Below are 15,731 nucleotides of genomic sequence, written 5' to 3'. Positions count from 1 at the left end.
CGGCAGCAGAAAAGCAAAGGTGCCAAGGCACAGGCTTTCTATGCTCCTTGTACTGCATGTGCTGAAGTGTTTATTGTACTTCATGCTTGTATGCTATACATTGCACTGTACGGTCGCTATTCTTGGCTAATGCTCCTAGATGGCTAGACAGCAACAGCAAAAAGAAAAAAAAAAAAAAAAAAAAAGCATGGGTGCCAAGGCACAGGCTTTCTATGCTGCTTGTACTGCATGCGATACTGTTCCAGGACCCCCAGTGTGTGCAATTACTCAACGGGGTCTCTGCTACAGGTGGCCAAAAGAACCACCTGTGATCCCTGTCCAGGGACGGAGTTGCAGTTTCCGCTGATATATTGTCTGTGACTATGACTAACATCTTACAGACTTTGCAGTCCAGACAGACCTTGGGCAATGTTGATTCAATGCCGCTGGCCACCCTGATTTCGAAACAAATCATGGCTCCAGGAGGGTCCCATGCATCCCAGGGTGCAGGCTCTGACACGGACGACAGTCCCAGACGGCCTAAGCGAGCTCCCTAAGAACGGCCCTCGACTTCATCACAGTACTCTCTGTATGATGATGCAGACGTAGCTGTTCAGGACTCTGATCCTGAGACCGCTCTCAATCCGGATACACCGGATGGTGACGCTATAGTGAATAATCTTATAGCGTCCATCAATGGAAGGTTGGGTATTTCTCCCTCAACTCCTCCAGTGGAGGGGTCAGCTTCACAGCAGAAGAAATCCCTATTTCGGTATCTCAAGCGTATATTGAGTACTTTTCTGGTCACTCTGACTCCAGAGAAGCAGTCCAGGAACACCACGCTTATCCCGATAAGCGTTTCTCCAACCGTATTGAGGATACGCGTTGTCTCTTCCCCCCTGACGTGCTCAAGCGCTCCAAGGGTGGATCCCCCAATCTCCAGGCTTGCGGCTAGATCTATAGTTGCAGTGGAAGATGGGACTTCACTTAAAGATGCCATTGACAGACAGATAGCCCTCTGGTTGCAATCTGTCTATGTAGCTATCGGCGGGTCGGTAGCCCCGGCATTCGCAGCCATAGAGGCACTCCAAGCTATTTCAGCTAGTATTGCGCAGAGGGACGCGGTCACATGTACATATTGGCCGCAGTAGCGTCCTTCACCTCGCAATGTCGGCATTGCGACTCAAGCTGTTTATGCTGTCCTGGACTCTACGAGCCGTACGTCAGTGGCGTCCGCCAACTCCGTGTTGTTACGCTCCTAGTGTTAAGGGATTGGAGCAGATGCTGCTTCCACAAAAGTGCTTAACCAGATTGCCTTTATCTGGTGACAGACTGTTTCGTGAGCGGTTGGATTAAATCATTCAACTGTCCAAGGGTACGGATTCTTCCTTACCCCAGCTATCAAACAAGACCCATCAGGAGAAGGGACAGTCGAGGTTTCGGTCCTTCCCAGGCTCGGGCACGTCCCAATTGCCCTCGTCCAACAGGACTCAAAAGGCTCAGAGGGGCGCAGGTTCCTGGCGGACTCAATCACGCCCGGAGAAGGCAGCCGGAGGAACCGCTACCAAGGCGGTTTCCTCATGACTTTCAGCCCTCTCTCTCCGCGTCCGCGGTCGGTGGCAGACTCCCCCGCTTTAGCGACATTTAACTGCCACAGGTCAATGGCCAGTGGGTGAGAGACAGTTTGTCGCAAAAACTTCCTCACCGGCCGAGCCGAGGCTCTTCTGCAGGCAGTAGGAGTCGTAATCCCGGTTCCTCCTCAGGAACGAGAGACACTCTTTACTCCGATCTGGTCGGGGTGACAAAATAGGACGACTCCTTCCGTTCCGTTCTGGACCTTAAACTGCTCAACAAGCACGTGAAAACCAGGCGGTTCCGGATGGAATCCCTCCGCTTCGTCATTGCCTCAATGTCTCAAGGAGATTTCCTAGCATCAATAGACATCAGGATGCTTATCTCCACGTGCCGATTGCTCCAGAGCACCGGCGTTTGCTACGATTCGTTATTGAAGACGAGCATCTTCGGTTCGTAGCCCTACCCTTCGGTCTGGCGACAGCCCCACGGGTTTTCACCAAGTTCATGGCAGCAGTGGGACCACTCCCGCACTCTCAGGGTCACCCTGTGATCCCTTACTTAGACCATCTACTTGTCAAGGCACTCTTTTAAGAGGCATGCCAACACAGCCTGAACATGGCGCTGGAGACTTCCCAGAGTTTCGGGTGGGTCCTCAACTTTTCAAAGTTAAACCCAATCGCTGGCATATCTTAGCTTGGGGTTTCACACTCTCTCAGCGATGGTGAAGCTTCCACTGGACAAACAGCGGTCACTACAGACGGGGGTGCAGTCTCTCCTTCAAGGAGACACCTCATCCAGAGGCAGTCCCTTTCACGCAGTTTCATCTGCGTCCACTTCAATAGAACATTCTTCGCTAATGGGAGGGGAAGTCGATGTCCCTACACAGGAACGTCCCCCTTTCTCAGACGATCAAGGACTCTCTTCAGAGGAGTCCACTCTTCAGATCAATTGTCTGGAGCTCTGGGCAGTGTATATTGCCCTGCAAGACTTCCTGCAGTGGCTGGAAGGCAAACAGATCCGAATTCAGTCGGACAATCCACAGCGGTGGCATACATCAACCACCAAGGCGGACTACGCAGTCGGCGAGCCTCCCAGGAAGTCCGCCGGATTCTGCTAGGGGTGGAAGACAGAGCATACACCATATCCGCAGTTCACATCCCGGGCGTAGAAAACTGGGAAGCAGACTTCCTCAGTCACCAGGGCGTGGACGCAGGAGAATGGTCTCTGCACCCGGACGGGTTTCACGAATCGGCACAACAGCAAGGTCCCGGTTTTCATGACGATCAAAGAGCTCTGGCGACAGGCATCTCACGATCGGTCAACCGTGGGCACTACCAGACCGGCCAGACTTACTGTCCCAAGGGCCGTTTTTTCCATCTGAATTCTACGGCCCTGAACCTACTGTGTGGCCATTGCGTCCTAGATCCTAGTGTCCTCAGGATTATCCCAAGGGGTCGTTGCCACCATGAGACAGGCTATGAAGCCCACGTCTGCTAAGATCTACCACGGAAGTGGAAGATTTTCTTTTACTGGTGCTCTGTACAAGGAGTGTCCCTCTGGCCATTGGCATTGCCTACTTTTCTTTCCTTCCTGCAATCTGGGTTGGAAAAGGGCTTGTCGCTCGTCTCCCTTAAAGGGCAAGTCTCGGCGCTATTAGTGTTTTTTCAGAAGCGTCTAGCACGACGTCCGCAGGTACGCACGTTCCTGCAGGGGGTTTCTCATATCGTCCCCCCGTACGAGCGGCCGTTGGATCCATGGGATCTGAACAGGGTACTAGTTGCTCTCCAGAAGCCGCCTTTCGAGTCTCTGACGGATGTTTCACTCTCTCGACTATCACGGAAAGTGGCCTTTCTGGTAGCGATCACGTCTCTTCGGAGAGTGTCTGAGCTAGCAGCGCTGTCATCCAAGGCTCCCTTCCTGGTGGTCCACCAGGACAAGGTAGTGCTGCGCCCCATTCAGGAGTTTCTCCCTAAGGTAGTATCCTCGTTTCATATTAATCAGGATATCTCCTTACCTTCCTTTTTGTCCTCATCCGGTTCACCGGTATGAAAAGGATTTACATTTGTTGGATCTGGTGAGAGCACTCAGAATCTACATTTCCCGCACGGCGCCCCTGCGCCGCTCGGATGCACTCTTTGTCCTTGTCGCTGGTAAGCGCAAAGGGTCGCAGGCTTCCAAAGCCACCCTGGCTCGATGGATCAAAGAACCAATTCTTGAAGCCTACCGTTCTGCTGGGCTTCCGGTTCCATCAGGGCTGAAGGCCCATTCTACCAGAGCCGTGGGTGCGTCCTGGGCATTACGACACCAGGCTACGGCTCAACAGGTGTGCCAGGCAGCTACCTGGTCGAGTCTGCACACTTTCACCAAACATTATCAGGTGCATACCTATGCTTCGGCGGACGCCAGCCTAGGTAGAAGAGTCCTGCAGGCGGCAGTTGCCTCCCCGTAGGGGAGGGCTGTCTTTGCAGCTCTAACATGAGGTATTTCTTTACCCACCCAGGGACAGCTTTTGGACGTCCCAATCGTCTGGGTCTCCCAATGGAGCGCCGAAGAAGAAGGGAATTTTGTTACTTACCGTAAATTCCTTTTCTTCTAGCTCCTATTGGGAGACCCAGCACCCGCCCTGTTGTCCTTCGGGATTTTTGGTTGTTTTTCGGGTACACATGTTGTTCATGTTGAATGGTTTTCAGTTCTCCGACGTTACTTCGGAGTGAATTTGTTTAAACCAGTTATTGGCTTTCCTCCTTCTTGCTTTTGCACTAAAACTGGTGAGCCAGTGATCCCACTGGAGGTGTATAGCCAGAAGGGGAGGGGCCTTACACTTTTTAGTGTAATTGCTTTGTGTGGCCTCCGGAGGCAGTGCTATACACCCAATCGTCTGGGTCTCCCAATAGGAGCTAGAAGAAAAGGAATTTACGGTAAGTAACAAAATTCCCTTCTTTCCATTTAAATTGAAACAAATTATGTGTAACTTTCACCTTCTGATATGCATTCTGTGTTTAATTGTGACTAAAATATGGTCATGAGAGTTCCAAATCATTGCAATTTGTGTCATTACATCAGGTGTCCCCATCGTGTGGCACGGCAGCCACATGTGGTTGCGGGCCATAATGTGTGGCTCACGGCTATCTTCCAGCTTGGTGCGTTAGCACCGGGTCTACCAAACAGCTATGAAGAGCGGGTCTCCAGATGCAGACTTTTGCGAATAGCATCACATAAAGGAGCGGGTCTGAATGGGGTCACATCTGAACCCCAGGATCTTGGTATTCTGCCTTGGTGTGATTTCTGTGGAAAAGCTTTGGCTGTCAGTGTACTAGTAATGGGGTTCCTAGGTGTCACTACTGTGAGGAGGGCAGAAGCTGGATGTGGCGCATGACTTTCCTTCAGAGCTTGATGTGGCTCTTATGATCAGAAAGGAGACCTCTGCTTTTCCATTTAGCACAGCATCCCAATTTTGGGAGGGATTAATGTTTTGTCTTATATTACTGGGACACTTCTTTTAATCTTAACTGAACCATGATAAAAACTGAATGTAGCTAGGCTGATACCACATTTAATATCAGATAGCCAATTGTTTGCGTACGTCTGCTGTTGACCCATATGAAAAAAGAAATCTCTAAATATATTGCATGCATTTTTTAGTTGATTGGGTTTTTTAATGCAGTTTATTTGTAAAAGGTAACTTGTTTGTTCGCCTATACACTAAATGTTGTTTTCATGGTTTAAGCTGATTACATACATTTTGTGCATTTTGCTGATGCAATACATGAGTAAAGTGATATGGTTCAATGTTCAACCTGATCATTGTACACAGGTAGATTGTCTACTGAATACAGTGAATGTTTTGAGAAAGCCTCTATCTTGGATTCATGTAGGAACAATGGAGCAAGCTAACTTGGCAGTTTTTGTTTATCCCAGAGATTATAATTGATCTTGAATAGTGATGGGCAGACCCGGACTATAAAAGTATGGATCTGCGAGTTCAAAAGTACCCGAGCTCTGACCCCGGACCCGGAGTTGTCAGGGAACTCCGGATATAAATCTGGATCTGGCAACTTGGGTAATAAAAATTAAATAAATAAAGAAACAGAAAAAAAAGGGGAAAGCAGGCACATTATATTTACCAGTTTTGATGTGGCTGTAACACTGCTTTCGGCCCACTTATACTACTTCCGGGGTCGCTCTTTTTTTTTTTTATTTATTTATTTTAAATGAATCACAAACCCCAAAAAATCCTTTATTTAAAATAGAATACAAAAAAACACCCTTTTTCACCCCAGCCTGAGAATACCAGCCCCCAGCTGGGTATCAAAATTGGGGGGGTGGACCACATCCAATTATTTAAAATATTTTAAAGAAAAAAAGCTGCATGCGGTTTTATCTATTTTGATACACAGTCAAGATAAACACATGGCTGGGGGCTGCAGCCTCTAGCCGTATGCTTTATCTGTACTGGGTATCATAATATGGGGGGACCTTACGCCAATTTTTTTATTTCTTTTTTTCACCAATATAGACACACAGCATCTGTGATTGGTTGCAGTCAGACACGCTGTCACACAGTGTTTGGGCGCTGTCTGACTGAAGCCAATCAGAGACGCCGGGACTGCTGGTGGGCGATGGATATGTATGAAGAATGAGAGGCCCCGAAGCTGCGTTACAACCGTGCGGATACTGGGAAGTATAACGTGCTTGCTGTAATTCCCCTACCCCTTTCTACCACTATTTTTTTAAAGCGCCTGATTCAGGTCCCCATAGAATTATATGGGGAATGGTGTCCAGCCAGATATCCGGATCGATTCCGGGCCCGAACAGGGTTTTTTAATTTATTTTTTTATTTTAAACCCGCCAATCCATCCCCGGTATCTGCGGGTCTGCCCATCACTAATCTTGAACAAAAGTGCAGTGACCTTTCCTCAGCAGTAGTAGAATATAATCCACAGCATGCCTTTTCTGTGATGGATTTTTCTTGAAAATGTGAATGCTGCCTGTGACATGCTAATCTTGCTGTAGATTTTTTCTGCATGTGAACATGGCCTTCTCTTGAGGTTTGGTGGATTTACAGCAGTGAAATCCAGCACTCTTGTAAGTACCTATTAGAACTGGCATTGGTAATAGAATTTAGTGGTGAGTACACCTTAGATAACCTTTATACCTATGGTGAAATTTCCCCAAAGGCCAAATCATTATCGGACTTTAATCTCTTATGCCAGAAGTTTGTGTCAAGTTAATTACTACTGATCAGGTTTCCTTCTTTTAAATGCTAATTCTACATGTTTAAGCCAGTGTGACTGTACTAAATATTGAATGGATGTTATGAGCACTTTTTTCAGATTTTTACATGGGTCTGAACTGCAGATGAGAGGATCTTTTGAAATTTGATGCATTCAGGTTCACCAAATTTTCACCTCAATTTGATTTGTCAAATTCCAACACTACCCTATTTCCCCGAAAATAAGACATTGTCTTATATATATATTTTTTTTTTTTTGCCCCCAAAAAAGCGCTAGGTCTTATTTTCTGGTGAGGGATTATTCTCAGGGAATACATGGTTGGGAAAACGTTTACCCCCCTCCCAAAAAAATAAATAAATGCAGCTCTCCCTTTTTAAGATTGTCATACTTACCAGATCCCAGGCGTCTGCGTGGTTCCCAGATCCTTCTGCTATCCTCGGCGGGTACTCCCAGCAAGTATGCTGCACGCCGTCATCCCCTGCTTTTGGCAACACTCACACATCAGATCGTACACACACTCATTCATACCCACCACACACGCACACACACACACACACACACACACACACACACACACACACCTCTGCTACATGCACCGTTACACTTACATACACAGCTCTGCTACATGTACAGTCACACTTATATGCACAGCTCTGCTACATGCATGCACTCACTCACACATAGCTCTACTGCACAGTTACACTTACATGCACAGCTCTGCTATGTGGGTGCACACTCACATGGCTCTACTGCACAGTTACTTACATGCACAGCTCTGCTAGGTTGGTATGCATGCACGCACTCGCTCGCCCACTCGCTCGCCCACTCGCTCGCCCGCTCGCTCGCCCAGCCCGCCCACTCGCTCGCTCGCCCAGCCCGCTCACTCGCCCAGCCCGCTCACTCGCCCAGCCCGCTCACTCGCCCAGCCCGCTCACTCGCCCAGCCCGCTCACTCGCCCAGCCCGCTCACTCGCCCAGCCCGCTCACTCGCCCAGCCCGCTCACTCGCCCAGCCCGCTCACTCGCCCAGCCCGCTCACTCGCCCAGCCCGCTCACTCGCCCAGCCCGCTCACTCGCCCAGCCCGCTCACTCGCCCAGCCCGCTCACTCGCCCAGCCCGCTCACTCGCCCAGCCCACTCACTCGCCCAGCCCACTCACTCGCCCAGCCCACTCACTCGCCCAGCCCACTCACACACACAGCCCACTCACACACACAGCCCACTCACACACACAGCCCACTCACACACACAGCCCACTTCACACACACAGCCCACTTCACACACACAGCCCACTTCACACACACAGCCCACTTCACACACACAGCCCACTTCACACACACAGCCCACTTCACACACACAGCCCACTTCACACACACAGCCCACTTCACACACACACAGCCCACTTCACACACACACAGCCCACTTCACACACACACAGCCCACTTCACACACACACAGCCCACTTCACACACACACAGCCCACTTCACACACACACAGCCCACTTCACACACAGCCCAATTCACACACAGCCCTACTGCACTCACTCTCATACACTTGCTTCCAGCCAGCAGGGGACTTTCTACTCTCTTGTCTGTATGATGTGTTCCACTGCTGGGTCCTCCATGCGTTCCACCCAAAGGTCCTGGCACAGCACAGCTTCCCAGGTCCTTACTGTATGCCGGCCAGAAGCAATCGATATCGCTGGATGGGGTGAGTGTGTGCCATCTCATGTGTGTGTGCGACCTGATGTGTGATTGTGTGGGTGTGCGAGCTCATGTGTGTGAGATGTGCTGTATGTGGGTCTCCATTCTGCCGCAGGTCCACTGCTCCCAGTCAGCGTCTGGGGAGTATGATCGTGGGGGTCTGCTCTCTTCTTTCTTTTGGGGGGGTGTCAGCTTTCTATAATAAAGTGTCCTGTAGCATTCTTTAACTTTTTTAGCTGCGTGGACACTTCATTATTGAACTGCAACTAGGGCTTATTTTTGGGAGAGGTCTTATAATTAGGCCTTACTGAAAACACCTGCTAGGTGTTTTTGGGGAGGTCTTATTTTCAGGGAAACACTGTATAAGGCCGCTTCTTGCCAAGAGAGCGAGACCGAGAGGCAGACCAAATTAGCACTGAGGGGTTTAATATTAACCTCCTTGTTTGGAATGTGCAGAATAATAAAAAGCTTTTCTTTAAAATGCTGTTATTGTAGTAAATCTTGGATCACTTAATTCAGCCACACCGAGTGACTATAATACAGCTACAGAACATCCCTATATATCACTTGAAACTTTAGATTTATTTTTGTTCCTAGAACTTGATTATCGCTTTCATTTTTTATGTGGTTCATCACCACAATACCACAATCAGATTGGGCCTTTTTCTATCCCGGCTTCCAGCTCCTCAGTGCAGTGAATAATCAATGAAAATAATGAGCGGCGGTCAGAAGCAGGAGGCAGCAGAGCCGAAGAAAACAGCGCTGGATACAGGTGAATATTGAAAATCTTTTCATTTCAGAGACACCTATTTTCTTCGGTACGTGTCACACTGATGTCACACGGATCACATCAGTGTGCGATCTGTCTAACACCAATAGTGCCGGAGAAAAAACGGACGTCTCCGTGTGTGTGTGTGTGCAGGGCCATGAGGGTTCACATGTCCGTGTGAAAACACGGGCGTGTAACAGTATAGAATAATATGGGTATGTGTGTCACTGCTGGGGATGCTGCATTGAATAGCATGTTAGCTTAACCCTGTGGGCGTGCTACCATGCTAAGAGGGCGGAATGAGCCCAGGAACTAACACCCTTGCAACTAGTCCCTGGCCTCATTAGCGTATCATAAAGGATCTTTAGAAATACTTTTTCTAAAGATCCCTTTATCTATGCTAGTGTATACAGGTACGGTTAGGCAGGGATTAGCAATATGCACCCAGAACTGCTCGTGGTTCTCTGGGTGTATATTACACCTGACAGGTTCCCTTTAAATAGTGATAGATGTAGACAGGTATGTGTATAAAAAGGACAGAAAATCAGCAGCACATCTATCAAAAATGAGCAACTGGGGGTGCAAAGCTTCCCAGGTGGGCGCATGTAATTATACCTGAAGGCTGTGCGCCCATGCTGTTTTTTTATGTAGATTTGGTGCAGTTCATTGTGCCCAAATCTGCATGTTTATCCTCATGCTGCAAAGTCTGAGTATTGTGAAGTGCTGTGCACACATTGCTTATTTTTTCCTTGCAGTTTTGAGTACAGGAAAATCTGCAGCATTTAGAGTATATTATTGGTGCATTTTTTTCCCCTGCGTTTTTTAGCCCTTCCAGCCATTGATTTCACAAAAAGCGCATGAAAAAATACACCATTGTTGCGTATCTCTTCGCCAAAAACTCAGCGTGCGTACATAACCTAAGTATGTATATTTGATTCCTTTACTGGATATCCTGTTTGTCAGATGAGGATAGGTTATAGTCTTATCACAGGCTTGCCTCAGGTTTGTATCAGCCGCCAGTAGGCTTTTTAAAATGTTTTTCGTTTTCATTATTTGTCCATTATTTCAAATAAAGGCTTTTATACGTTGATCCCAAACCATTTACATATCGCTTTCTCTTCTGATAGAAGTGATAAAATTAATTTGATGGCCACATTTGATTATGCCAATTCCTGACTATGCTATGGCTTTTTTTTTTTTTTTATTATAAGAAAAATTGTTGGAGCTCGCTCTGACTAATTCTAAAATCTCTGAAGTAGCCAAATTTTTTTCCGACCAAGGCTTCCCTTGTATTAACTCATTAAACATATACTGTAGACAAATGACACAATCTGCAGCAGAAACGTACCGAAAACATGAAAAAACATGCTTTTTGTAAGCAGCTTCTTAACTGCCAAGAAAGCAGGTTTTGCCTGTAGAGAAAAAAGCATTGTGTGAACATGGCCTAATAGTTTTGCAAAAAAAACAAAAACATTTCAAACCGTTTCTTTTTTCATTTCTCGAAACTGATGTATCTGTATTTCAGCAGTTTCTTTTCTTTTTATAGGAATGGTTTTTCTGAATCTCTTAATGACGATGCTGAAGATGAATGCCATACAGGGAAGACTACTGCAATCAGTGTACCTCATAAGAGTGAAGCCAAAGATGGAAAAACCTTCCCTCCAAGGACCAAGGAAGACTCATTACAAGTAATGTGTATCCACATGCATAATTAGAATGTGGCTATTTTCTTCTAGAAACAAGTGAGACAATTATTCACAGGTTGTGTGGTCTGAGCTCATCTGCATTGTATTGAATAGGGCTGAGTTGTAAAACCACAAAGAACAACCGTGAGCAAATAAGGCCTGTTTCTTGAATAACCATGGCCCTGATTCATCATTTGTGTTCTAATTTTTTCACTTTTTTTCTTTTTTAGTGTTGATATTTTTTGACTTATGTTAAATTCTTCAAAATGGCACCCGTGGTTAATGAATTCTCTTTATTTTTGTCTTTAAAGAGTAAGTTCGTGTGCACACTGTTCTGTCACTTCTTTTTGTGGTTGTTTTTTTTTTGTCATGGCGACCGCCATGACACATTTTTCCTGCCAAGATGCGATTTTGGTGCAAAAATTTCTGCTGCAAGTAATTATATACCCTGATCTTTAGGGTATATGCGCACTAGGCGTTTTTTTCACGCTGCGTTTTTATGTGCGTTTTTGTCTTAAAAAAATGCACCTGCGGCAAAAAAACGCATCAAAAACGCATGCGTTTTTACCGCGTTTAGGTGCGTTTTTTGCTGCGTTTTTGCTCACTGCGTTTTTAATCAGTGAACAATGCTATTAAAGATTGTTGGTGAAAAAAAAAAAAAGGTCTGATGTCATTTCCTTCTTCAATATGTTCTTCATTGTATGCAGGAGAGCAGACAGCAGCTGCAGAACTACAAGGCTCAGCATCCTCCATCCAGGACTGTATGCAGGAGTTTTTTGCCCAAAAAATAAAAAAATGACATGAGCTTAGCTATATTTTTGTATGCTAGTCAGGTACAGCAAGCAGGTACGGGCTGCCCCCAACCCTCAGCTGCCTATTTGTACCCGTCTTGCAATCAAAAATATAGGGAAGCCCCTTTTCTTTTTTCCATGAATTTCAAGAAATAATTTTAAAAAAAAAATGACGTGGGCTTCGCCCAATTTTTGAGTCCAGCCAGGTACAACTAGGCAGCTGTGGATTGGAATCCGCAGTGCAGGGTGCCCATACTTTCTGGGCACCCCCGCTGCGAATTGCAGTCCGCAGCCACCCCAGAAAATGGCACTTTCATAGAAGCGCCATCTTCTGGCGCTGTATCCAACTCTACCAGCTGCCCTGATGTCGGGTGGCTCGCTGGGTAATAATGGGGTTAGGGCTAGCTGTATATTGTCAGCTGGCCCTAAGCCCGAAATTCATGATGTCACGCCAATATTAGACATGGCCACCATGAATTTCTAGTAAAGATAAAAAGAAAAAAAACACAACACACAGAAAAATATTTTTATTAGAAATAAAACACAATTAGTGACTCCATCTTTATTGAAATAAAGAACCCCCCTCCGCAGTAATCCTGGGTCAAGGGTCCCGCGCCGTCCAATCCGGATCCAATATCATCTGATCTGTTTGCTGGAAGGCAAAGCGATCAGATGATGTGTCAGGTTCTAGGATGTGAATCACATCACACATCAGCTGATTGTATAAACGGCTTTTATACAATCAGATGAAGCATCAGTAGAAAAAAAAAAAAATACTGAGTTACATCTGTGCTGATTACCGGCAGCTCCTGGAGCGATCGGATGAGAGTCTGATCCTGTCCCATCGCTGCAGGAGCTGCCGGTAATCAGCTGATGAAGTCTCCTGACGGCAGGATCAGCTGATAAGTTAAGCCGGCCGGGCGCTAAAAAGCCGGCGTCACCGCGAGAATTACGATCAGCTGATGCGACAGGTGACTGCATCAGGTGATCCATCGCCAGGTCCTGCAGGCATCGTACGTGCCTGCAGGACCTGTGGTGACCACAACCACAGGTCCGGGGAGACTGCAAACAGCCGGAGCGGCGGTACTGGGAGAGGAGCTGGGAGCGGACATGGCACCGGGACCCTGCAGACACGCGAGTATGACATTTTTTTTTTTCTACTGTTCACACTTGTTTTCGCTGCTGCCTCCACCTCCCGCCAAGACATGGCGCCGCACGGGAGCTGACATGCACAGGACTTGAGGTGGACGCAGCGGTGACAGTACCGGGAGGATTCACGCTTCTGTGTTTACCAACAGAAGGAATCCTCTTCCTGTACACGTCACTTTAGTACCCACCCCTTGCGTTTATAGCTGCGTTTTTAGTCATAGAAAGGCAGTTTTATGCGTTTTTCATTGCTTTTTTGAACATCTCATTGAACTCAATGAGTGAAAAACGCAGTGAAAAACGCAGAAATAATTGACATGCTGCGTTTTTGTGGTCACCACAAATACGCAGCTACAAAAAAAACGCTGTGTGCAGACAGCAAAAATGAAAACTCATAGACATCGCTGGGGAAGCAATGTCACTGCGTTTTCAGCGCAAAAACGCGGTAAAAAACGCCTAGTGCGCACAAGGCCTTACACTTTCTGGATTTATGTTTTGGTTTTTTTTTCGTTTTTTGTATAAACATTGCATTCTTGAAAATTTACAGATCCTTTATTACAGCTGGTGTAACATCTCAGAGCTTCATTACCAGTTCTTTAGTTTTAAAAGCGTCACTCCAGAGTTTTTTTTTTTGTTTTTTTTTTAATTTCAGCACTTGAGTGGTACATTAAGTTTAAGTCCCCTGCCCCTTACTCACCTGCCACAGTCTTCAATCTGTTTCCAGCGTCTGTTCAGACGGTCTCCGGCACTTTACCTGCCGGTGGCTGTAGAGTGGAGCTCGCCAGAGGTCACAACTCAATACACCTTGTTCTGGCTCTCATAGAGCTGCATTGAGCACTTGTGACCTAACTTATGACTTCCAGCCAGTCAGAAGTTATGGTCACAAGATAGCACAACACCAAATAAGCGCCAGAGGGTAAGTATAAGAACGCAAGCAGGGACTTGGTTTTAAAGCACCACTTCAGCCCTGAAAAAAAACAATCTCTGCAGCGGTGCTTTACTAGCTGAAATCTCCTGTTGTTCCTTCTGTTTCATAAATCACATTATTGTTTGGCAACCTGGTAGGTTTAGTGTGTGGTATTCTGATGTAAGAGAACTAAGAAAAGTAGTAACTACAACACTAAACTATACTAAAGTGTAGGTACCCACAGAAATATACTTTGTGAAAAAAAAAATGAACTGGTTAAAAAAAAAGCACATCCGTAAAAGGCCATTAAAAAAAGAAACCCTAAAAAACACCACTGGCATTTACTGAAGCGCCTTCCTCTTGAAGAACTCAATGGGTTCCCCAACCTGAAAAAGATGTGTGCAGATACCCTAGATTTTTCACAACTGTCAAAGGTAACCTGTCACCAGGTTTTATCCTTATAAGCTGCGGCTATCACCAGTGAGCCCTTATATACAGCATTCTAGAATACTATATATGAGAGTCCAGGCCGCTCTGTATAATGTAAAAAATACCTTTATATTGCTCACCTAAGGGGTGGTCCAGTCCGATGGGTATCACTGCTCTCCATCTGGTGCCTTCACACACCGAAGCCTCCATTTCGCTCTTGCGCATGCGCACTTTGATCTGCCCGGCTGAGGGCAGAGCAGAGTGCTGTAATGTGCAGTTGCATGTAAAGACCGCCTGTGCATGTGTACTGCAGTACTTTGATCAAAGTGCGCAAGAGCGCAACGGAGGATTTTCTGTGAATGAGCAGGACACATCATGCACATGAGGCTGGGCAGGAGGACCGAGATCACACAATATGGAGGAGGCGCCAGACCGAGAGCAGCAACTGCCATTGGATTGGACCGCCCCCTAGGTAAGTATAGTAAAGGTGTGTTTTACATTATATTGATCGGCCTAGACACATATACAGCATTCCAGAATGCAGTATATAAGAGCTCACTGGTGCCGGCCGAAGCTTATAAGGAAAAAAACCTGGCGACAGGTTTCCATTGATAACGGTGCTGAAATTTGTTTGTTTACATTTTGTGGGATAAAATATGTTAAGTGTATGCAATTCAGTGATCATACTATAAACATTAATTTTCCATCTTTTTAGCTTATTGATTCCGCTGACACACTGGAGGACGGAGTTGCTGCTGGTGCAGGACAAGTTGAAGATCAAAGTAAGTTTAAGTACATAAAAAAAAAATCATATTATGCTATCCTTATGAGGAAATGTAAAGCGGATTTCCAGCAATTAAACATGGATGGGTGAGCCATACAAGTCTGGCTGTTCTGGAACTTTAGCCTTATTCACTTGGATTGGAGCTGAGCTATGGTGCAGGCACAGCCGACTTATCATGACCTATTGATTTAAAATATTTATATTCTAATATATCTATTCGAAAGGGGTTGTTGCTGTATATAATCACAACTTTTACTGTGTCTCCAATATCTAACCAGCACCTAGGCATTACAAAACAGTTTTTATATTTAGGAATAATAATTTTAGATGTTATTGCTATTAGACTTCCCCAGATCACGTAGAACTCACTTCTTGCACCTACGGTGTTTACTTACTACAAGTGCAAGAGTGTGTGACATTTCATACCATATCTCTACGTCAGGACTGGCAATTAATTTTCCCCAGGGGCCACATGAAACACTGACTGTTGTGGATGGCCTAACCAGTATGTTGAAATTCAGTATTTACAATATTAACTTATTAATATTATTATGTCGCTGTAATGTACCTGCTGCTCACCTTATACATATGTTCTGGGAGTATACTACGCTTGGACAATACTGGAACAATCTTTTGGATATTTTAGTAAGGGCGTATGGAATAAGAATTGGGTATTGTACCGGATACTCCTGAAGAGCACCCACTTATGATTGGTATGGCTAGAGTTCTGT

At 46.1% G+C, this 15,731-nt stretch overlaps 1 protein-coding gene across 1 annotated transcript in view; it reads left to right on the top strand.

Moving 5' to 3' along the window:
- SMARCAD1 (SNF2 related chromatin remodeling ATPase with DExD box 1) overlaps positions 1-15,731 on the top strand; it is a 194,154-nt gene that overhangs the window by 37,120 nt on the left and 141,303 nt on the right. Inside the window, exons 4-5 of the mRNA XM_075351068.1 lie at positions 10,805-10,946; positions 14,932-14,998. Coding sequence (XP_075207183.1) covers positions 10,805-10,946; positions 14,932-14,998 — 209 coding nt within the window. The remainder of the gene's footprint in view (positions 1-10,804; positions 10,947-14,931; positions 14,999-15,731) is intronic.

This window comes from Anomaloglossus baeobatrachus, chromosome 1 (assembly GCF_048569485.1).
Source record: "Anomaloglossus baeobatrachus isolate aAnoBae1 chromosome 1, aAnoBae1.hap1, whole genome shotgun sequence".
Classification (NCBI taxonomy): Eukaryota; Metazoa; Chordata; class Amphibia; order Anura; family Aromobatidae; genus Anomaloglossus; species Anomaloglossus baeobatrachus.
Note: the sequence above shows the minus strand (reverse complement) of the source record. Positions and strands in the feature narration are given on the sequence as shown.